General features: G+C 40.5%; 1 protein-coding gene across 1 annotated transcript in view; it reads left to right on the forward strand.

Moving 5' to 3' along the window:
* Window positions 1-16: 16 nt before the first annotated feature.
* Window positions 17-23,676, forward strand: part of ABCD2 (ATP binding cassette subfamily D member 2) — a 45,134-nt gene continuing 21,474 nt past the window's right edge. The window contains exons 1-6 of the mRNA XM_072333052.1: window positions 17-928; window positions 2,274-2,454; window positions 6,031-6,152; window positions 8,814-8,982; window positions 12,250-12,344; window positions 13,636-13,781. Coding sequence (XP_072189153.1) covers window positions 17-928; window positions 2,274-2,454; window positions 6,031-6,152; window positions 8,814-8,982; window positions 12,250-12,344; window positions 13,636-13,781 — 1,625 coding nt within the window. The remainder of the gene's footprint in view (window positions 929-2,273; window positions 2,455-6,030; window positions 6,153-8,813; window positions 8,983-12,249; window positions 12,345-13,635; window positions 13,782-23,676) is intronic.

The following is a 23,676-nucleotide window of genomic DNA, read 5'->3' on the forward strand; positions in this document are numbered from 1 at the left end:
GCGCTGGGCGGGCGCGATGACCCACATGCTGCGCGCGGCGGCCCGCCGGGTGCAATGGAGCCGCTCGGGCGCCGCGAAGCGCGCTGCCTGCCTGCTGGCCGCGGCGTACGGGCTGAAGGTGCTGTACCCCGTCCTACGGAGGAGGCTGAGGCGGGCGGGCTGCCGCGCCGAGCCGGGCCGGGGGGCAGCGCAGGGCGGCGGCGGCCGGGGCAGAGCCTCGCCGGCGGTCAACGCGGAGTTCTTGAAACAGCTGCTGGAGCTGCGCAAACTGTTCTTCCCTAAGCTGGTCAGCGCCGAGCTGGGCTTGTTGTGCCTCCACTCGGTCGCGCTGGTTTCCAGGACCTTCCTCTCCATTTATGTGGCGGCCCTCGACGGGAAGATCGTGAAGAGCATCGTGGAAAAAGAGCCCCGGAGCTTTGTCGTCAAGTTGGTCAAATGGCTGATGATCGCCATCCCAGCCACGTTTGTCAATAGCACCATCCGGTACCTGGAGTGCAAGCTGGCCCTCGCCTTCCGCACGCGCCTGGTGGATCATGCCTACGAGACCTACTTCGCCAACCAGACCTACTACCGAGTGATCAGCATGGATGGGAGGCTGGCCAACCCCGACCAGTCCCTCACTGAGGACATCATGATGTTCTCGCAGTCGGTGGCACACCTCTACTCCAACCTCACCAAGCCCATCCTGGACGTGGTGCTCACCTCTTACACCCTGATCCGCACTGCGCGCTCCCGGGGTGCCAACCCCATTGGGCCCACGCTGCTGGCCGGCCTCGTCGTCTACGCCACGGCCCGCGTGCTCAAAGCCTGCTCACCCAAGTTCGGCAAGCTGGTGGCCGAGGAGGCACACAAGAAGGGCTATCTGCGCTTCATGCACTCGCGCATCATCGCCAACGTGGAAGAGATTGCCTTTTACCGGGGGCACAAGGTAAGGAGAGAAATCCGCTGGGCTTGCTCTTGCAGCGCCGGAGCTGACCTGCGCTTCCCCTGCCGCACTCTGCACGCACTCTGGTCCCTCTGACATTTAAATCTGTTTACAGCTGGCACTTCCCGTTTCCTAGGAAAATGCAATCTCACAGGCAGTGTCTGGGGGGAGCAGAGCGCAGTTCCCTTGTGCTCTGACAGTGTTCCTGTTTTGCAGCTGTACCCTGTGCTTTTCTAGAAAGCCGATCGTCGCTATTGTTTTTTTCCCCACCCAGTACATTCCGCTTAACTCTTCCAGGCTTTTCTTTTCCCTTCCTTGTTTGTGAGCTCCCAGCTTTAGTGCTGCAGGAATCGCTAGCAAGCCACAGCAGAAAGTCTAGGGGAAGACTTAGTGATAGCACAGAGACCACAACAACCTTTGACACTCTTTTACATAGCTAAGCAAAGATGTAGTCATCAGAGCCTTAAAATAGCTTAAGTACAGTACTTCAGCAGCCAGTTACATAAACTAACGGGTTGTTTTAAAGCCACCTTATGAAGGAATTCTTCATATTTTTATTAGAAGTGGGTTTTGGCTGTCACAGCTTTTGAGAGTGGCTTATTTTTCACATGAAGTGAAAATGAAGACTGGTAACTAGCCTGAGGTGTTGTCAACTCTTTCAGTCTAAGCAACTATTATATAATGCAGATGGTTTGTTTTGGTAGAAGCGATTGTTCTGCAGAGCTGCCTATCGTAGTGTTTGCAGTGCAGCTAAATCAAACAGTTTCTTCTGTTCCCCCATCTTCTGGCTCAAACTGAGTACATGATGTCATACTGACTTGGAACTATCTTTGACTTGTTAAACCTCTTGGGATAATTCTCTCTTCCTCTAGGCTGTTCACAAAAACAAGAAGCATTGCATTTCAGCGATGAGCTCTGCAGATTTAAGTCAGAGATAACTGATCCCCAAACACTTTACAATTTGAGTTGTTTCGGTTGCTGTGAAACTCTTCAGCTGCATCTTTATTAAAGGATGTAGAATCAATCTTGTTTTGATTGCTAGAGTCAGCTATATTTACTACTCATATGTTCTTGTATATGTCAGAGATGCTAAAAGAACTAAAAACTTCCCAGTGTGGATTAAGGTACAGTGATGTAAGAGCCAGGTCCTCTGGCTTCAATAAAGCCATGCACTTCTGCTGTGAGAATACAGCACTGTGAGGATGAAGTACTGCACAAGAGATGGCACTCGGGGACCACAGCTCTGGATACTTGATTAGTTCATGCACATGTGTGAGTGTATCTTGCATGGCTTGTATATTTTTGCTGCATTGTATAAATGTATGTATTTATTTATTTTTAACTGTAGGTAGAAATGAAACAACTGCAGAAAAGCTACAAGGCTTTGGCAGATCAAATGAATCTCATTTTATCCAAACGCTTATGGTACATCATGATAGAGCAGTTCCTGATGAAGTATGTCTGGAGTAGCTGTGGCATGGTTATGGTCGCTGTGCCCATCATCACCGCAACAGGATTTGCAGATGGCGGTAATACTATTTTTATGTATTTAATGGTATATATTTAATGGTATATATTTAATACAATGGTTCTGTAAAGTTACGTCCTCAAAAGACTCCTTTCCTTCAGTGTTGGTCACATTTCTTTATTGTTCACAGCCTTTTGTTGTTGTTGTTTCTTTTTTTTTTACCACATCCGTGTCTCATGTGTAACTCAGGCATAGCAAGTCAGTTGAGGGAGGAGCAGTGCAAAAGACACAGCTTAGAGCATAAACCTGACAAAGAGTTATCATTTGGGACTTAAAGGGTACTCCCATGAGATTATAGCAACAGTTGCAGTTCTTGTTCACTGGCTGTTGTTGGGATAGCATGCTGGTTCTTGCAGCAGCTCCTACCATTTTAAAATACTTATTGCTAGTTTTCCTGGAAAGCTTATCTCCTTGTTCTGTAAACCACAGAGTAATTGTAGCTAGTTATTCTATTACATGTTGGCTGTTAGGAACTGCTGTTTTCCCCTGACTCACTGAGAGAAGAGCATTGAAATTTGTGTTTCAGGCTTTGGTGTCATCATTCTTGACATCCTGTTGACATAGCTTCTCCAAAAAGTGAATTGAGACTGTTGTTATTGTAGATGCTATAAGAAAAAAGAGGGCAGAAAGGAAGTTAGTTAGGGAGGGGGGATGAAGTCAAGTCATGGAGTTTGCCTCAACAGGTCGTCTTATGCACAGGTGGAACCACAGAAGATGTTACAATGTCCCTAGGATTCATTAAGCATGGATGCTACAACGTAAGCAGAAGGCTGAGTTTTATATTTGGTACATTAAATAGGAAGGTGTTGTTTTTGGGGTAGGTTTTGGTGAGGACATTTCAAATCAGGGCTGCTCAACTCAGTTAACAAGTTCAGTTTGACCTGCCCGCACATTATTTAGTAGTCTCACAGTTGTGCCTGCACGTGGCTCAGCTGCCTGAGCTGCTGGTCGTCACATGGCTCAGGAGGGACACCATATCAGCACTCTGGCTGGCATCCTGCTAACAGCTTCAGAAATATCAGGAGGTCCTGTTCCAAACAGAAGAGTTTGTAAAAGTTGTTTCACCTCATGCAACTAGTGAAGGTTATCAGCACAACAGAAGTGCTGAGAGTCCCCGTCAGTGTGAGAGTGCCATCATCAGTATATACACTGTGTAAGTCATCAGTGTAAGAGTCCATCTGCTAGGATAAGAATGAGTGCAGTCAAAGAAAAGTCATTTAATTGCACATTGTATGAGTCTCCCTGGAATTACAGCATGGATAAAAAATGAAAAGGACTGCCCTTTGCAAGGATTAAGCTAATATAAGTGAAAGTATATGGAACAAATGATGGATAGTGTGTATGCTCAACTAAATAACGTTGTTGTTACTCATGAGTACTCTTGATAAATACTTTTGAAATGTAGAAAAAGAAGATACAGAGATAACTCATGTTGTAAAGCAGAAGAATATTTGTACCAGCAATATAATGTTAGAGCATGAAACTTATGGAGCCCTGAGGCGTATTGTAATGGTTCTTCATAAACGTGTAGTTAATACTGACAAATGATGCTGTCAGAACCAGTGTATAACAGGTATTGAAAGAATTGAATGGACTTGAACTTGGATCAAACATTTATGTAGCTGACAAAGTGGTGCCTTATGCTTCAGCAGGTCAGGTGCTACTTAATTCAAATCTGAAGGAACAGATGCTGGACTTCAGGACAAACTGCCAGAACAAAGGAAGTGCATAAAACTTGTTCTGTGACCAGACCTGAGACTTTGGGTGTAGGACAGCAGATTTCATACACTTCCTCAGGGGAAAAAACAAAACAAAACAAAATCCTGCAATAAAAAGAATCATTTTTAATGAGGATATTTAGGAAATAAGAAATTAACTGGCAAAGTGGAGATTCCCAATGATGATATTTCTCGATCTTGTTGTATGAAACCTTTGGTGTTCCAAAGGTCTCATCAGTTTCTGAGAATTAGCCATTTTTGAAAATAAGGCTCAGACTTTTGTGGACATAATGAACTCTTATCTTTGGTTATAACACAAGAAGGAGTGTCAATTACATAAATGAAAAGGGAAGCGTTTAGATACTGTGTGAAGTCGGGACGATCTTTCTGCACTGTTACTGTGTTCTACTTCTTCAAACAGGAGATGAGTCCACAAAAAGTTGATAGGTTACACATAAAAGTGCTGTTTTGAAACAGCAAAACACTCATAAACTCTGTGTAATTTTAATTTGTGAAATACCCCTCTTGGAGTATGCTTAAAATATGCAGAGATTCCCATACTGTTGCTAAATGAGCTAGCCTGGGTGCTGGAAACAGTTATAAGCAAATGCGTCCAGGAGGAAATGCTGCTTTAGTGGAGTTAAACCATGGCCAGTTCCTAAATGGTTTTTGGTAGTTCTATATACTATATATGTGGGCTTCATGAGCTATAATCCCAACAAGACCAGTACAATTTGTCTCTCTGAGAAATCAGAAACAAATTTCTATGTAGTTTATAGCAGTGAGTTAACTGAATTCTTGCTGTCACCAAAGTTTACTGTTCTTGGAGTGAAAATGACTTTGTAAATAAATGAGGACCACATGTGCAGGAGTTTCATAATCTCTCCATTCTTTGCAAGAGACTTCATTTTCTCTTTTTGTTCTTTTTTTTTTTCTTAAACTATACCTCATTTTGTGGCCTAGGTGGCTGGATTGCACACTATCAGTTGACAGCATGCTTACTGTACAATTGATTAAATTAGTAAAAAATTACATTATGGAAACATCTGAGGACAGGAAAAACATATAGCTGAGGTATATAAGCAGAGTTAATGTATGAGAAATATAAAAAGTTTTCCACAAATGATCCATGTAATAATTCAGTGCTTCAAACTTAATTGCGTAGGGATACATTTTTTGAATGTGAATGAAAAAGACGGCGTTTAGATCCACGTGTCTAATAAAGCGAGCAAGACAGATCTGGCTTTGATACTGCATGTAGATTTCTGGAGTCTGATTTGTCAGGCAGGTGAGGCAGTCCCCAAGTGAGAGAGTGTTGTGTGCTGTATTCTTCTGGGGTCTGATGAGCAGAGAAACTGTTGTGAGAGACAGAGGTATCCTATTTAAACACATCTTTAGTAAGAGAAGAACTTACTGCTGTCTTATAGAAATACTGCCATGTTGTTACGTTTGCATCAAGATAAATGTCTCTCTTGTAAATAAGCAAGGCTGAGAACAAATATGTGAATGCAAAAGCTCTGCCAAAAATCTGCTTCAGATCAGTGCTTAGGTTTCAGTTTTTCATATTTTGAGTAATTGTAAATTGGATAATTATGTATTAGGATGAAATTGCCCGAGTAGACAAATAGTATAAAAGAACAGAATATTTGGCATGAGAAGATGCACTTCATACACTCCTCTTTACCCTTTGTTATCAAGTTATCTGTGCTAATAACATTCAACAATTCTTTCTAAAATGTTGCTTTTATAGAGTTATTTTTTTCCTTTCAAATGCTCACGTTTTGATGATAATTTAATTTATAGAGATTATTTTCAGAAGAATATTTTAACAGAGTTTTCTTTTCTTAAAAACCTTTTAGAATTAGAAGATGGCCAGAAGCAGGCGATGGTTAGTGAAAGAACAGAAGCTTTTACCACATCTCGAAACCTGCTGATCTCTGGTGCAGATGCTATTGAAAGGATTATGTCTTCATACAAAGAGGTATCGTAAATCAGTCATGCGCAAAACATAAAGGAAGTAAAAGTAAAATGGAATTACATCTAGTTTAAAATTTTTTTTAGATGTTATTTTTTTAAGGTAAATACTATTTCAGTTAAATCCATGGTAACCTTTGAACTGATAGTTTGGTCTTTAGAGTTAAGTCCACAGAGTCTAAAGTGTACAGCTGCCAGTATGATGCAATACACACATATTATCTTTAATACCTGTGTTCAGGTGCCATCAGAAAGCAATAGAAATTCCAAGAATCTGGCTGATAGAAGTTCAGAGCCTTCTTCTGCTTGGAGCACAAACCTGTGTTCAGGTTGTCCTCTTTTCAGTAGACCAGTGTATTGGGACTCTCATGTTAAAAAGTGTATGAAATGCAAAAAGAATTGAATACTTATTTCCTGTCCACTTGAAGTGTTCTGAACCTGTTGATTTGTAAGTAATTTTATAAAGCAGAGACATTTTAACTGGAAAAATCTGCCATATGACTGCAGATAGCCCAGAAATAAATGCAGGATGTTTGTCTGGAAGATCAGATAAGGGTATCATCACCCCAGCTCCAGTCTTTTGTGATCTCTCCTGGGGATTTCTCTAGGTACAGACTATTAAGCAAATGAAAATCCGGGCAAAGCTGTTACTCTTCTCAGTGCTTCCTTTTGAATGTGGTTCTGTGTTTGCTGAGTTAATTTTTGTTTATCCCTTTGGTGGGGATGCCTTCTCTCCAGTGCAAAGGGAGGAGGCACACACTGCAATCAAAGATTATGAATTCATTTACTTGGAATCCAGCCTTAATAGCTACAGCTTTTTAAATTGGAAGAGGAGGGGTCGTTTGGCACCTTCAAACAGTCTCTGATAAGTCCTGAGTCTGTGTTGTTTTTCCACAAAGAGTTCTTCTAATGGACTGTGATTTTGACCTATGCTGCTTTAGCTGTTTCCCTGCCTGACCTCTGCTCTAGAGGGACTGCCAGATAACTTATTATGCACTGATGTTATTCATTTTTTATATTTAAGTCATTTATATGATCTGTGTGGGGACTTGTGCATTTATTTTTTGGAAAAACAGATCCCCACAGTGTAGTAGTAACAGCTGAACAAACTCGTGATTTATCTCATAGTGAAATTATAATGCAGAAAGCATGAGATCAAAAATCAGCTTGTTGGGCTTCCATTTTAAATATACGCATTCCTCAAGGACATACTGCAGTATTTCAACCAGTTTATCATTCCTGCTTTGTGATTTGGGCAGTTTCCAATATGACAGCATGCTTCAGTCCACTTCAAGTGGTAGTGAGGCTCCAGTTCTTGCCTGCCCAATCCACCCAAGTACCCATTTTCCAGTCATCATTGTTCAGCTTGCAGATAAGATTGGCTCATCTTTTGTTTGCGGGTCAATAGTTTTGATGATTAACACTTAGTGTTATGAGGAAGCAAGTTTGTAGGATTGTGGTGTGGAAACTTCATTGTGTGCAGGATTTTCTCCATCAAACATCACTGATGGAGAAACCACTTGTTGGTGGAATTGAAGCATTGTCTGGTTGTTCTCTTCAAACTGAGTTTTTTGAGATGTTGTGGAATTGTTAATCTCCAGTGAAGCAATGACCCTGTTTAATACTCAGACCTGTAGTACAGTGAAATTTTCACTGGACTGTTTCTCCATATATTAAAACTTTGTATGCCCATTGCAGGTGGGATGAGGTATGGCTTGTATGTATTTAACTACAGCAAGCTAAATATTTTATAATCTTATGCTGATTTTTCTCGCTATTCTTATCTTGCTCTCTGCATTTACTATAAAAATCATTCATTTTAATTCATACATAATAAGATGCTCAGGTTTAATTCTTTGCTGCCAGCAGATGGAGGTAGTTCATTAGGAGTTCTTGGTGATGTCAGTGCCTGTGAATAAGAAATCTTTTGGAGAAGAGATCCGTTCTTCCTGTTTTTACCAGGTGGTACATGAGATAAAAGGATAAAAAAAAAAACACCACCACAAAGTCCTATAAGAGACTTCACTACTTTAAAATTTCCCACCTGCAATCCAGGGTCTCGGATTTGGCTCTGGTACTCCAGCATGCAGATGATGGGACGATCATTTCTTTTCTGTGCTGTATTTTTCATTAGCACACACCCTGGTGCTACCCATTTTACACCGGAGAAACACATCTTTCTCACTGGAGGTTTGGAGAACACTAAGAAATAATCATGTAATTATGGGTGCCTATTTTTCTAACTGCTGTCAGCCTTAATTTTCCTGGAAAATGCAGAAATTTTGTTTTTCTCTTGTATGATAGGCTATTTTGAACAATCTAGTAGGAATTCTCCCTAGGTTGAAGACTGTACTGATCAATGTAAAAGAGCAGTCCCTGCAACCTCCTTATTTACTAGAGCAATAGTAAATTATGTTGTCTGGCATCTGTCCTCCTCAAACTGTCTGTCTCTGTTGGCTGTTACAAGCTGTGGGTGGCATTTGGTTAGGACAGAATCTCAAAGGAGGAAGAACTGATAGGTGACAAAAGATGCATCACTAATCCTTACAGAGTAATAACTGAGAAGTACTTAGAATAGCTGGGAATGTGTTTCACGAATCTTTGGCCAAGCATTTCATTTACAGAATCTGAGAAGTAAAACTGACAACAGGCATTTGTTGTTTCACAGGTTACTGAGTTAGCAGGATACACAGCCCGTGTCTACAACATGTTCTCTGTCTTTGATGAGGTGAAGAGAGGCATCTACAAGAGAACTGCTGTTATTCAAGGCTCTGAAAGCAACAGTAAGAATGGAGATAAAATAGAATCACATGTCAATGGACCCTTAGAAATCAAGGGTAATTAAGTCACATTTTTTATATCTTGCTCCTGGGGGAATGCCTGGCTGGTGCAGAGGGCAGCAGATGAACAGGATTTGTTTCTACAACAAATCATTCTCTCAGTTTTGGTGCCCCAGAGATCACGTTGCCTTCTGTTTTATCTTTCTGTTGTTTTGTAACCCTGTACTTGTTCAGTGCTTTTCTAAAACATTTCCACAGAGATTGCCCAAGTGTTTTCTGTGAAAGCTTACAGTGAAAAGGGTGTTTCAGCCTGTACTGTTTTTAGTGGTGTTTGTGGTGATGGTATTATTATCACTGCATGGACAATGCCTACTTTTTGTTTTGTTTTTTTCCCCCAGAAAATGGAGGCTTTAACCTTTTCCTCTTCAAACATCATTATTTTGCTCAGGGGAAAGAGAAATTGGTTCAGTCGTTTTTGACAAAAATAATGATATGTTTTTCAGTTACTCTCATTTTTTGCTCATTTTTTCGTCTTGTAGTGTGGATATTCGCCTGGAAATGGGTGGACAACTTTCTCTGCCCCCTCTCCCAAATAACCTGATGAATATGCAGCTTCCTCCTCCTGTCCCTACCTTGTATCATTCTTATGCATCTGTCTTTCCATCTGCATCCTTCATAAAGCATTTCCTGTGTTCATCTATTTCTTATTACGCTCCATTGTACACCGTCTCACTTTTGGTCTTGGAGAACCTCATTCTCACCTTCCAGTTTTGGAAAACTTAAATCTCATTAGAGTGGAAGGCACCAGGGAGCTCTTTACGAAATACTTTTTTCTGACGCTTTCAACAGCATTACCCTTCTACATAAATTTCTCAATGGTCTGCTGAGAAGGCTCTTTGAAACAGTGTGATGCAGTGCAGTGGATAGCTGTGGAAACAGCTGATGCCTTAATCTTGTAGGTCTTGGCAGTATTTGTCTGGCATTTGATGTTGTACAGCTGTTACACTTTGTCATGTACAAGAGAAAAGTTTGTTATTTGAGGCAGCAAAGTAATCTTGGGGCCACTTTAGATAACTCTGTATTTTAAAAACAAAAGGTAATACATTCAGCTGTGAAAGAATGCTGTTTGTGTTCCCTTTTTGTCTAGTAAAGCAATACTCTGCTCCATTTTTCTCTGCAGTCTTTCAGTCTTTCAGCTTTGATTCCATCAGAGTGGTACATCTCGCCTAGCCTGAATTCCCCCCACGTTGCAGTGGCTAGCAATTGGTATGCAGTGGTTGCAGGCTCCCAGAGGCAGCTAGCCAGTACGGAACGCTAGGCACAAGGACTTAAGCAGAATTGAGGCCAGATGAATCTAGGCCACAGGCTCTGGACTTCTTTTTGACAAGAGCCATTGTTTGCTGGCTTTCTTCCTTTCTTTCAGTCTTGGTACTTCAGAAATCCCCACAAAGTGGATTTATATGTGGATAAAAGTACACGTGCTCACACGCATGTACACTTCCATTGTTAGAAAAGATAACTCTTAATATTCAGCTTCTCCACAGGCTTTTTCAACACAGACTCCTTTTAAATTGACCAAGACAAACTTATGCACCTGAAGAATGTGCTTTGCCTTGCATTCACCATCATCAATAAGAACACTGTGAAAATATGGAATGTATTAGAATATTTTTAACAGAAAGTTATATTGCTGTGCATACAAGATATCTAATAGTTCAGAATTTTCAAGTTAGAATATGATTGTATACATCTGTACAGAAGTACTGTCAAATTGAATTCCTGATTACAAGGTTTCAAGGCACGCTGTGGTTGTTCAGCACTCTGACTTTAGGGAATGGGAATTAAGTTTACTTAATACTTAGCTTATTATTTTGTACCATACATCTTTTAAAAGAACAAAACCACTACTATTTTCCTACTGTATCTGCATTCTTCAGAAACATGAGTGGACTTTGCAAATTTGCTTGAGATCTTCTCCACAGTCAGATGCCAACTCAAGTGCAAACATTCCTCTAGTTGGAGTGAAAAAAGGTACAGCCCTTTTCTGAGAAGAGTCTTGGCCAAATCTGTTTGCCTTTCCGTGAACCTGTGAAAACTGCATGGCTGATGGGGTGTGGTTGATATCCCAGCTGTATATCAAGTGCCTTTCAGGAGTCTGAAGGTAGCAGAGCCTGTCAGTGGTATGAGGAGGCTGCAATCATGGCTTTTTTTCAATAGCAAAACAGTTTTGTTTTCCATCGTTTCATGTTGGTGCTACCGAACTGTTTTAGATGAAACTTATGTTGGGAAAAAATATTGCTTAGATTGATAAATAAAAGAGAATTATTTTTTTTTTGCAAAGTTGGAAGCAACTGAACAAAGAGCTTCCTAATAGGAGACATGAGACCTAATAGGAGACCTTAGCTGAAGGAAATGCAACCAGATCTTACCATAATAAGCTTAACTTTTCTATAGCTTCATTTTCCTTTGTTCAGGTTAATCTAAGTTTTAGAATATGAAGTCTTCTGATACAAAGGGAAATCCTTTTTCTTTGCTTCTTGTCTGTAATGGTAATTTCTGGTACTTGTCTACAAACCTGGTTATTTAGGTTCTGCTGGAAAAGTGTATCACCAAGCAACTGAGAAGGTAGCGTGTGTTTGTTTGTTTAATTACTCACTGAAGAATTAGTTTCCAAGTCCTCGTGTTACATATAACCAAATGTCTGATGGACATTGTGTATTAAAAATTGCCACAAATCCAAGTAGTAAGTATAGTTACTGGGGTGAAATATTTCCACTAGTACTTCTTACAGACTGTGACAGTATCTGTGTCTTTAAAAACAGATAGAAGCAAACCATTGAATATTTTCTCCTTTGCTCTCATTGATGGAGAAGGCTGAACTGAGCTTATGGTCTCACAGCTGGTAGCAAAAGGAGATTCCATTTTCTAGTGAAATCTCCAAGTGAAGGTGAACCAGACTTCCTGTGTCCTTTTTGCTGATGGATAACGACCACCTACTTAAAACAACATATAGTGAATACTGTCAGGGTGTGAATAAGTGTGTCTTCATAGTGCATTATATGCTTATGATGCTTATTGTCTATTGTATTTATGTTGAAACATAGGATTCATTACACACTCTTGGCTAATACTGACAGCGTAATTCTGGCCAACTAAGATTTATTATCCAAATTTTTCACTTGGGGAACCTGGGGAGCATAAAACAGTTTTTGAAACTCACTAACTTAAGCTCCTCAGCTGTGCAAAGAGGCTGTTGGGTACCATTGCTTAATGGGGGGTTTCAAAAACATTAAGTGTTGCTTTTTTTGTTTGTTTTCTTTTTAGGAAAAGTTATTGATGTTGAACATGGAATAATTTGTGACAATGTTCCTATTATTACCCCGAATGGCGATGTGGTGGTTTCCAGACTAAACTTCAAAGTAAGATGATATGCAAGAATCTTCTGATTGTTGCCATCACATTAACATAAACAGCACAGAATTCATGTACCTTATGTTAAGTACTTGGCGGAGCATATGGATAAAAGGGAAAGTCCAGAAAGGTAGGCATAGTAGCTTTGTAGAGGCAGACTTGTGTAGTGCTCAAAGAAAAAGAAGAGAGTGCTGCTGACACGTGAAAAATTAGACCTAGGATCTTAAAAGGTGTACGTGAGAGTCCACATCCATGTTAGGCAGCATCGGTAAAATCAGGATGCTTGACTCACATGGGCTCCTTTAAAAGTCTGAGTTCACAGCAACTGTGAAAAAGCTGAGTCTGTAGTTAGTTTTACCTGACATCCACGAAGAACAGTACTGACAGTTGTCAGTGTGGTTCACAGTCCTTTACAGTGCAGCAGTGGAGTCTTTACTCATAAAATCCCAAAACAAACGAGTTTTGAAAAGACTGTTGTAGCTACACTTGGAACTGCTCTCTGTCCTTTACTGAATTTGTCCCATTTATATCCTGATCTTATGTTCCAGTGTAGATGGTATTATTTTTAAGAACAGTTGAAATGACTGGAACAGCAATGTGAATAACTGCAGCAGGCCCTTCAATGTAGCTAAAGCAGAGTTTTTCCCTTATCACTGTATGGAACTGGAGTAGTTGAGCTAGCAGTGCAGGGTCCTAGTTACAGCAAAGCTTCCAGTGGCTCCACTGTAGGAATTTCAGACTTGTGAAATCACAGCTTTACAACCAAAGGGACAGTTATATTTATTTATTTGGCTCAACAAAGACATTATGTAATGCAAGTATAATGTAACAATCAATGTGTTTATATAAAATATTGACATTGTGATTGCGTGTGAATATACACAGAGTCCTATTTAAATGAATGAAACTGAATGTATTGCACCCAAAATAACACTGGTAATTGTATTTTCCAAATCACTTGATCTGGCTCACATAGCTTAAATTTGTATTACTGATGGCATAGGGCGCTGCTCTTTGCGCCATTAACAACTTTGGATCTAATTTGCATTGGAATAATTGATTCTGACTGTGATGGATTGCTGTTACGATATAATCAGCATCACTTACAGAAATACTCAGACCTTATAGAAATGATTTTCATTTTTATATTTAATTCTACTGTTTCCAGAATGATTACATTAAAAAATACATACAGGTAATTAATGAAAAGGGTTAATAATTTGATATAAATGCTTGCATAACTGCTAGCACCTTAGAGCACTGCACCGTAACATCTTTTCATTCTCATTATCACTGTAGGTTGAAGAGGGCATGAATCTTTTAATCACTGGTCCCAATGGGTGTGGAAAGAGTTCACTTTTCAGAATTTTAAGCGGTTTGTGGCCTGTGTATGAAGGAGTCCTCTACAAACCCCCTCCACAGCACATGTTTTATATACCACAAAGGTATGTGATACCTATTTTTCTGGTTATGTCAATTTTGACCTAGCTCCTCTTATTTTCAATCTTTGGTATCTTAGAGCCTAGTTAACAAGGGGCTAAGCACCACCTCAGCTGTACAGATTCTTTGTTGTTGCTGATGCAAATCTTCAGTCACTGGAACTGGATTGCCGATGCGCTCATCTTGTGGTGACTGCACTCCCCTGACAGCTAAGGAGTTCTGGTTGATTGTAATCATAGCAACAGACTAGAATCTAAAACAGTTTGAAATAGATCTAGTATATTCTGATTTCACTTTCAAGCTCTAGGTCAAAACCAGTGAGAATATTTGGGTTTCCATATTTTGAATTGTTCAAAATAAATGTAAATCTTCAGCTCTTGGGCTTCAAAACAAGAATCTAGTCAAATAATAGCTGCAAATTGCCTTTTTTTTTAATAGCATGCTCATTTCACTAAAGCAAACATGACTGTTTTATTCTTCAATTGTGTTCTGACTTGTTGGACTATCTGAACATAATTTAATGCAGTTGATCCTAAAATGTCTCCTTGGAGACTTCTAAATGGGTTGTTTTGTGGAAGCAAAATCAAACACTGAGAATCTTTGATTGCTTTCTGTAGTTCATTTCTTCCCATGGGCAAAACAAATATTGATGGTACAGACTGTAGTCCTGTTTAAAAGGTACAAGCTATTCAGCTGAATGGAAAATAGTAACTGATGAACAGATTTTCCGTACTGCAAATGAAGATAACGTAGAAAATTTATCTATAATGTTTTCAGATTTATGTATAATTTATTGCCAGCCACTGTCATAAAAGTTCTACATGGAGAAAACTTTGAAATTGAAGTACATGGCATGTACTGTTCTGTGTTCTCCTGGAAAGAATTGCATTATTTGAATGCTACTGCCTAGACAGGAGATTTGATTTGGGAGTTGGACGACAAAAGTAAATTATGTGCATGTTTTTATGTACCTACACAAAGTCTTCCTAGCAGAAAATCAGAAGGACTTGACTGTGAGAGACGTAAATTGGAAGGTGAAGTGGATGAGGTTTCTACTTCAGCACCATTATTTTGTGTCTTTTCTTTTAACAAAACCTCAAACTAGCTTTGAAGCCAAAGATCGTTTTGTTAGTGTCTTCGTGAAGTACTGACTTTCATGAACACTTCTACAAGAATTACATTCTAATTTTATGAGAAATCAGGTGTTTTGCAATTGAATTCTTTTGTTGTTGTTGTTGTTGTTGTTCCATGTTTATGCCTGCACAAATGTCTCCTCTTTGAGATATACTGGCATACATAAATCATGGTTAAGGAGAAGTAAAATGTGTGTAGAAAGATACTTCATGGCCTCTTTCATTGTATATTTGTCTGAGAAGGTCAGCACCATGTTCTAAGTTGATCATTTCTGGGTACCTGCCATTCTTAGTTTGTAGTTGTAAGGGAGATCTCTCTATAGATGTCCTTCATATCCTTTTTATATGCCATCTTATAAACTGTCTTAGAGAAGATTGTGTATAAAAATCTAACAGGTTAATCAAGTACAGTAGGTGATGACAAAATATGTATAAGGTGATTACAAAATGTGATTTCTTGTTTTTATTCTCCTCAGTCAAAGGCTGTGAGGCATTGGGGACATTATTTACAGTTCTAGTTTTACTCCTTACTGATGAATGCATGCAAAAATCAAACTCGATGTTTTTGAAGTGTCTGCTAATGTTAGACAATCAGTTTGAAATAGACAAGACTTTTACTTTTGAGAATATTCAAACCTTCTATAGCAAATTTTGTGTTAAGTTTTGGTAATTCCAGCTGTATTTTCAGTGTTTCTAGAAGTCTGATTGCAAATAGTGAACAATTGTGAACAGTTCGGTTTAAGTGACCTTACCTGCATCTACTCTGTAGTCAAGTCAGAAACAGATAACACTAACATTACCATTGTGTGACAGGCTGAACACTGGGCGACCACTTTTCTCAGCAGCCTAGGGCCTTCATTCAGGCAATTGAGGCAAAATGCTTTATTAAATGTTTTTCAGAACACTATTTCAGAATTCCTATTGTGTGAAATGTTCCTAAAGTCATTTCATTCTTAGACGGAACAAAAGCTATTCTTATTTTTTGGTTTGTTTGTTGTTGCAGAAAATCTTGAGTTTCAGCCACTTCTGTTCTTTGTGTGATTCTAGTCCCTTCTCAGAGCAATATCTGAGGCTGACTTGCCTGCAGCCCTTCCCACTGATGTCCCCTTCAGTCTTGCAGGATCAAGACTCTCATTGTGTTCAGGCAGATTTACTAAGGGGTTGATTGAGGGAACTCAGTCCTATCTGCTGGGTTTTGAATTCTGTAAACATTAATTGTTTTTAGCTTTTTTCCCCCAACTTTGCAGTGCTGGAAGAGTTTGCTCCAGCACACTTCTTCATTTCAGATATCTCAGCCAGCAGCTAGAATTCAACTTGCATCTCTGACATCCTCTTTGACCCCAGAAGTTGGCGTATGCCATCTTAGCAATGGGCCCTGAAGGTATCACTCCTATGCAGTCCATCCTGATAGCATCCGCCAGAAGAAAGCGTGCAGTGTCAGGGACAGTGTTGGAAGGGACCTCTAGAGATCATGGAACCCAACCCCCTGCTAAAGCATCTTCCCTATGGTAGGTCGCACAAATAGGCATCCAGCTGGGTCTTGAATATCTCCCTAGGAGACTCCACAACCTCTCTGGACAGCCTGTTTGCATCATGCTGCTCCTGGATTGTCTCCAGGAAATCTAAGGGATGTTGCCACGCTTTGACTCCACGTGAGCTCTGCACTACTTTGCCCCACAGCTGGGGTTCTTTCACCCAGTGTGCAATGAGCCAATTCCACATACAGAGCCAAGGGTTTTTAATTTCAATTAGATTGGGTGCCAGGTGGTGATACCATAAAGGTAGCACACCTTCACAGATCACAACATGATATTGATGTAATTCTGTACACGCGTTTGTTGTTCACAAGCAAAATCAATAGGTACATCTTACTTCATAGTTTTCTATTAACTATGTATACCAATTAGCATGCATGCTGCCTGTAGGTGTGGGGGGGGTTCAGGGCTTTTAAGTGTCAAACTGAGATGGTGGTTGCAATCTCCACCTGCTAACTTTACCTTTCCCCGAGTTGCTGGATTCTGCAGACGTGGCTGATATTTAATTTTAATGACCATTCAAATATTGCTGGTTTTCAGTTCATTTGGCTTCTTGTGGAGAGCAGTCTTTTATGTTTGTGGTTAGTTTGTTGCTAGTCTACTATTTTATTTTACTGAACAGCAGTTTTGTATTATCCTTTCTGGTTCTGTTATCCTGCTAGACTACAGCTATAGAAAACCTTTTAGACGCTATTAAGGTATTCCCTTTCTTGAGGGGTAATGGTGAGTGACAGATTCTTTTGACAAGAACACTCCCTGTTGTGGCTGAAGATTCTGAAGTTTACTTTGGTAGAGAGTTCAGCTGTCTTGTGGGTTCAGTAGGCTCAGAAATATGCCCCATCACTTTTAAATGCTTTGTATTTGGATCATAGAATCATTAAGGTTGGAAAAGACAGTTAAGATCACATAGTCCAACCACTGACCCATCACCACCGTGCTCACTAAACCATGTCACTGAATGCCACATCTCCACGTTTCTTGAACATGCCCAGGAATGGTGACTCCACCACCACCTCCTTGGGCAGCCCGTGCCAATGTCTCACCACTCTTTCAGAGAAGAAGTTTTTCACCATCCCTGGTGCAAATCTTTCAGGTGTTTGTGGGTCAGTGTGACTGAGTGCAGTGAAGGCGTTGGTATAGGACAACCTTCAGGTTTATTGGGATGCCTTTAAGAATTCTGAGCTCCTTTGTTTTCCTCATGCATTTGCTGTCTGGGCTTAAAGAGTCTGTAAACAACCGAAGAGAGGTTTGTCAAGGAACTGTGTAAGAAGGGCACCGTCTGGTTCCACCCTTTCCAAACAGGTGGAGTTTGTTGAAATATCTGGGAATTGTGCACCTAGATTGTGCTCCAGGTCAGAGGGAGGGAAGGAGTAACATTCTTCGAGGTGATGTAGAAGTCTCACATGGCTTCTGCAAACCAATGTGCTAGCAGAAACACTAAGAATGACTTAAAGGAGATTCAGTTCCAGACCAAAGTTTACGCATTCCTCGATCAGATATGGATTGCCTCATGTGGTCCTTGTGTTTTTTGCTGCCTTTATTCCACCTCAAAGTGATTTATAAAAGCTCATTTATGTATGGCCTAAACACATTTAGTTGTTGTTTTTTTTTTTTTCATCCCTTCCTGGCTCTAAAATACATTTAGAATTTCCTTAATGGTTTGTAAATGTTTCCAAAGTCCTGAAATAAGCACTGCTTGTTTTGGAAATTCACACTGGTGCAACCATTTAATCAACTCTGTACAAATTGCTGCTTGGTCAGGATTGTTTTCTGTTTGTTATTAGAAATAATTCTAACACTTCAGACTGGGAAAGATTGTGTCATGCCTCCATTTCATCACTTACATATTGCAGTAGAACTTTAGAGAAAATTTAGGTTCCAGGTGAAGAGGATTTGGGATTGGTAAGACAGTATCACCTGTGTAGCATCTACATCATACTTTGGTTTGTTGGATAAGTGAAAACTAGGGCAGAGCAAAAGTCTCTCAAATTGATGGACGTCTATTAGAGGGCCGAATTAGAGTAGCATTGTTATGTTTGATCGTTGTCTTAAGGGCACTGGAGGTGGCACTCTGTGAATCAATACAATTACTGGGGAGCCTGGTAAGAGTTTCTTGTTGTGTCTGTGGCTGAATGTAATTGTGCCTCAGCCTTCTTTGCTCCTTCAGGTCACATGAAAAAGAACCTGATCTGCTTATAGATACTGATGTAAAACATGGTAACTTGTAAATAACAAAATATTCTCCTGAGGAGATTATTTTTTCACCTCTGTTCATAATGTTCAAGCGTTTGTGGTATTGCAAAGGTATATGGGAAACCAAGTGTTTTTGCAGAGCTCAAAGGCTACACACAGAAGTGTGATATATTAAAAAGTGAATTATTTCATTGTATGCTCCAGATCTTATGGCAGTGCCATCACATGGTAATTAGCTTTATTTAGCCTTATGCAGGCTTTTAAACAGAGTCTCCAGAGTCCCCATTGTTATAGATTGCTTTGCATTATTATTGCGCTGCTTTGGATTTTTACCTCTATGAAGTCATTGTGAGATATTTTGTTCCCACTGATATGGGGCCAAGCCTTCCAGAATTTGACAGTCACAGTTGTGATGGATGCTGATGTGACAGACTCCCCTTTTGAAGAGCAGGGGGTGTGAACACAGAGCAGAGCTCTGTGCTGGCTGTGACATGCATATAAAAGAGAGGTGGGCAAAAGGGAGGGAGGCTTTTTGTCTTCCCTTTAGCAGTCCAGCACTGTCAGGGTGTGAAAAGCAGCTTGTTTTCAAGGATGGATCACTGTTATGAAATGGTCATTTGAAAAGAGCTTGGCAAGTCTTACCACCTCTCAATAGAGCCTCACTAACTGTCAGAGCATGTATTCATATGTCTTCTTCTAAATCTCTTTTCCTCCTTCTTAAAGTCAAATTCATTTATGTTAATCATCTCTTTGAACTACTTTCTTAATAACTGGTCAGGAAGGTAGCATGTGGGAGAAGAGGAATGCTTGTGGATGTTCTGGTTGGGAAGGAATCATGACTCAAATCAGAATTCAGAAGCATTGCTTGAAATGAAGCATACTTAAGAAAAGCACATAGTGGGTAGCATGATTACCAACGCTAGGTATATGATCACAAGATATATGCTTGGCAGTGCTTCAAGAGTTAAAGAAGCAACCAATCCTTTAGTAGCACATCAGCAACGTATCTAAAATCGGTCTTATTTCCCCAGATTGTGCCCTGTTCCAGCTATTTGCCTCCAGAGTGGGAAGGAGGTTTCAGTGGAATTAGTGAGCATACTCTTGCTCTTGCTCTCAACTAGAAGTCTCAGCTACTTCACTTGTAAGGAAACTCAGATTCTGCGTAGATTGGCTCTCAGTTCCTCTGTTTGATGGTAAATGCCAGCAGAATTTTACACCTACATACTTGCAGGTTACCTTGACAACAGCACAGGAATATTCTTCATTGTCTCTGCACTGTAAAGCTGCAGTGAAAGCTGCAGTCACCACATGGATATTGATAAAAAATACTGTCTTATTTGCATTGAGGCACATAACATGCAGCCCTTGTTTGTTCCATAGCCTTTTACCATGAATCTTCAGCCTCCTCAGCATAGGGCATACCCAAAACATTAGTTGCTGTTTTTGTCTCTCTTTCTTGATGATTGATTCACTGACTGACGTTCAATAGAAAAAAGTACTTAATCAACTGCACTTCTTCTTCTGTGTCCATTGTTACTGGTTTCCCTCCCCAGCTTGTTTCTACTGCAGTTTGGGTATTTTTGTGAGAGGGTTGTGTTTCTGCAGCAATAGGCATAGCTTCTCTGTAATTCCATGTGCCATTCTGATAGACGACACAACCCTGACCACTTTCCCAGCAGTCACTGTGCAGGTGACACTGTGGCACTAAAGGGATATGGTTTAGTCATGGGGCTCAATAAGGCAGGTTGATGGTTGGACTTGTTGATTTTGGAGGCCTTTTCCAACCTAAATGATTCTAGGATGATTCTGTGGTCCAGTTCTGTACTCTGTCTCTGTTGCTCATTCTGCTAGAGCTGTAGTATTTTTTTTCCTTCAGTGCCAGACTTGTCAAATGTTAAAATGGCAGCAACCAAAGTTGTATTAGTATCAACTATTGTTGGTTATACGTAGCTTTAGATTTATATATCTGTGTCTTGTTGTCTTTCTATTAATGATAGGACATCATGGAACATAACAAGCTAAATTTTGTGTGGCCCTCCAGAACGGTTTGGTTTTGCGTAAATCTGTTCTATTTTTGATGTTCCTTTGCAAGTCTTTTCCTGTCTGGTGTTTTTTTCTTCTCTATTCTAAAAATATCCTTGACTACTAAACAAGAATGTTTCAGTTTGGGGTGATATAAATAATAAAGTGATAAGTTTGGTTTTTACATTATAAGCATATGAAACGTGGCAGATTATAGTATGGTTCCCATGTTATCTTAAGCAGTAAGTAGATAGTGGCCGCTGACATTTACAATATGGTTGTTTTCCAGATAATTGCTGACTTTTTAAACATTTTCATCTTACAAAATCGTTGTGTTCTCTTCCAGGTACCCCATGTTACATATGAAAGTATATGTACGTATAGTGAATAATATAGTTCTTCTGTAACAGATTACATTCTTGTTAGTGTGTGTTCTGCTGATAAGAAAATAGTCCAAGTGTAGTGCTGTGCTAAGTTGGCTATGCGAGTCCCTTTGCCCCAGCTTGTTTAGATAAGCTCAAACGTCTCTGTGCTACGTTGGATGTATTTTGCACATCCTAATGTCTCTTTTCAGCTCATACAGCTGTCTTTAGTTATGATGACTTTAGTGAGCTGTTGGAGTTACTCTGTACTCTGACCACATATGCCAACACCACTAGCAATCTTCATTGCCTATCAGAATTTTGCTGATATCATACCACTACGTTGACTTACTTCTTCAGTACTTTGCCATTAGTTCATGTTATAGAGATATCTATTCCTTCGCACTCAGCATCTCTGTGATACTTACTGTTATGGAGTTCATGGCACTCCTTTTAAATGTGCTTATTTCCAAAGTTCACCACTTACCTGGCAGATGGGTAAAGTATCTATGATAGATGGCGTTAACATAAAACATATGATAATGTATTTCAGTTATGCGTGCTATCTTGATGCAGGTTTGCTCTAAGGTTTGCTACTTTGTTGTTTGGTTTTTTTGTTTGTTTGTTTTTAAGATAAAGGCAGGTTAACTCAGTCCTCTGCTATTGATTAGAAAGGGTGACCTTGCATCTGTGAGGACTGTTAGGCTATCCCCTTGGCCAGGGTACAGCTTCTCCCATTTCATCTTGCTGTGACTCGGGTAGGAGTATTTGAAATCCTCTATTTAGGTTGAAGGGAGTTCCTTCTTACCTCACTTAAAACAGAAAAGTTCTTGTCTTACTGCCCTGTAGGTTAGCTGAAGCTTAGCCGGGCAAGATCACAAGGAGACCTCTCTGTTTTCACTGAAAGCTCACTCACAGCTGTAACATTTGAAGATGTTTAATTTGCTTCGTGCTGACTGATCATAGGGATAGCTCATTGTGAACAAGTTTTACCTATGCTAGTAGTCACAGGTGGAAAATGGCTTTATGGATTAGCAGCTACTCCCTTTCAGGCCATGTAAGGTACCAGCCAGACACAGTCAGCTGATTAAAGCTTACAAGTTTTTTTATTAGGCAAATCGTTGCAGAAGTCCCAGGCTGAATGCTTTAGTCATCTTGTTGCATTGGGATTTGGAGTTCAGATTTAGGATATGTTTACATAAATGCAACATATGTCTGATGTTTGTGAAGGACTTCGGTGTGCACTGGGGTTTTGATCCCTCAATCCCTTCAGATTAGGGGTCTGTCTGGGGCAAGCTATGGCTCTGGGAGTGTCAACAGGATGTGGGTGAGTAATCAAGACATGTTGATACATACTCAACTTTTATTCCATATGTAGACCTACCTGTAGCAGGGAGGTTGGAACCAGATGATCTTAAAGGTGTCTTCCAACCCAAACCATTCTATGATTCTGTGACAATACTGAAGAGATGCTGGGCTTGGGAGCAGGGGGCAGCTGGAAGCCCTAATAACAACTTTATTGGAAGAAAACCTTTCCTCTACTTGTTGCTTTAGCTCTCAATCAGAAACTCTACAATTAGAGTCCTGTGCTCTGAAGTATCCACATTTTGGGTGTCAGGGGGAAGTTCTTCACAGAGAGAGTGGTGAGGTGCTGGAACAGGCTGATCAGAGAGGCTGTGGATGCTCCATCCCTGGAGGTTTTCAAGACCAGGTTGGATGGGGCCCTGGGCAACCTGGTCTAGTACCAGATCTGAACATTGGTGGCCCTGCCTGTGGCAGGAGAGCTAAAACTTGATGATCCTTGGGGTCCCTTCTAACCCAAGCTGTTCTATGATTCTCTCATCCATGTAGTAGACATTGCCAATAGCTCCCCTTTGAGGAGAAGGCGATACTTCTTCCTGTGTACCATAGGCTATGCTTGTTGCCTGTTCCTGTGTCCTAGGGTTCAGAACTGTGTCCTAATTCCAAAGTAAACTGGCCCTTCAGCTGTCTCCCAGCCACTCCATGATATGTTCACTCAGACACCTTTCTTAGGGTTTGCTCTTGCAGGCTCAAGGATGGCACCTTCTGTTCCTCCAGCTCACTTTGGTTTCCAAGGTATATAAAGTTGTATTCAGAATGGTGATTCTGTTCTACATTCCCTTGGAGGCAAGGTGGTTTTCACTAGCAATGATCTGCTTTCCAGAAGGAGAAATATGAGCTGTTTTGGACACAAGTGTTCAACCTCTCTGCCCCAACAAGTTAGAAAACAAGCAGTGAACTTATATGCTGAAGGTAGAATTTGTCTTAAGTTCATTTAAGCTCAAAGTTAGACATCATTATGTGAGCTTGTTAATAACAGAACTATCTACCTCCAAAAGATGATTCACTGCTGCAGTGCATCAGTGAAAGCTGGCTGTCAGTCCCAGTAAGAACACCATCCAAATTCTGTTAGGCATTAATTAAAATTCTTTCAATTGGTGATAGAATTAATATGTTCATAGCATAGATAACCACAGAAACACAGGGTGGCTGAGGTTGGCAGTGCCCTCTGTGTCCCTCTGCCCAACCCTGCCCCAGCGGGGACACCCAGAGCAGGGTGCCCAGGGCCACAGCCAGGTGGCTTCTGGAGATCTCTAGGGAGGAGATCTGCAGCCTCCAGACAGCTGTGCCAGT

Source organism: Excalfactoria chinensis, chromosome 1 (assembly GCF_039878825.1).
Source record: "Excalfactoria chinensis isolate bCotChi1 chromosome 1, bCotChi1.hap2, whole genome shotgun sequence".
Taxonomy (NCBI): domain Eukaryota; kingdom Metazoa; phylum Chordata; class Aves; order Galliformes; family Phasianidae; genus Excalfactoria; species Excalfactoria chinensis.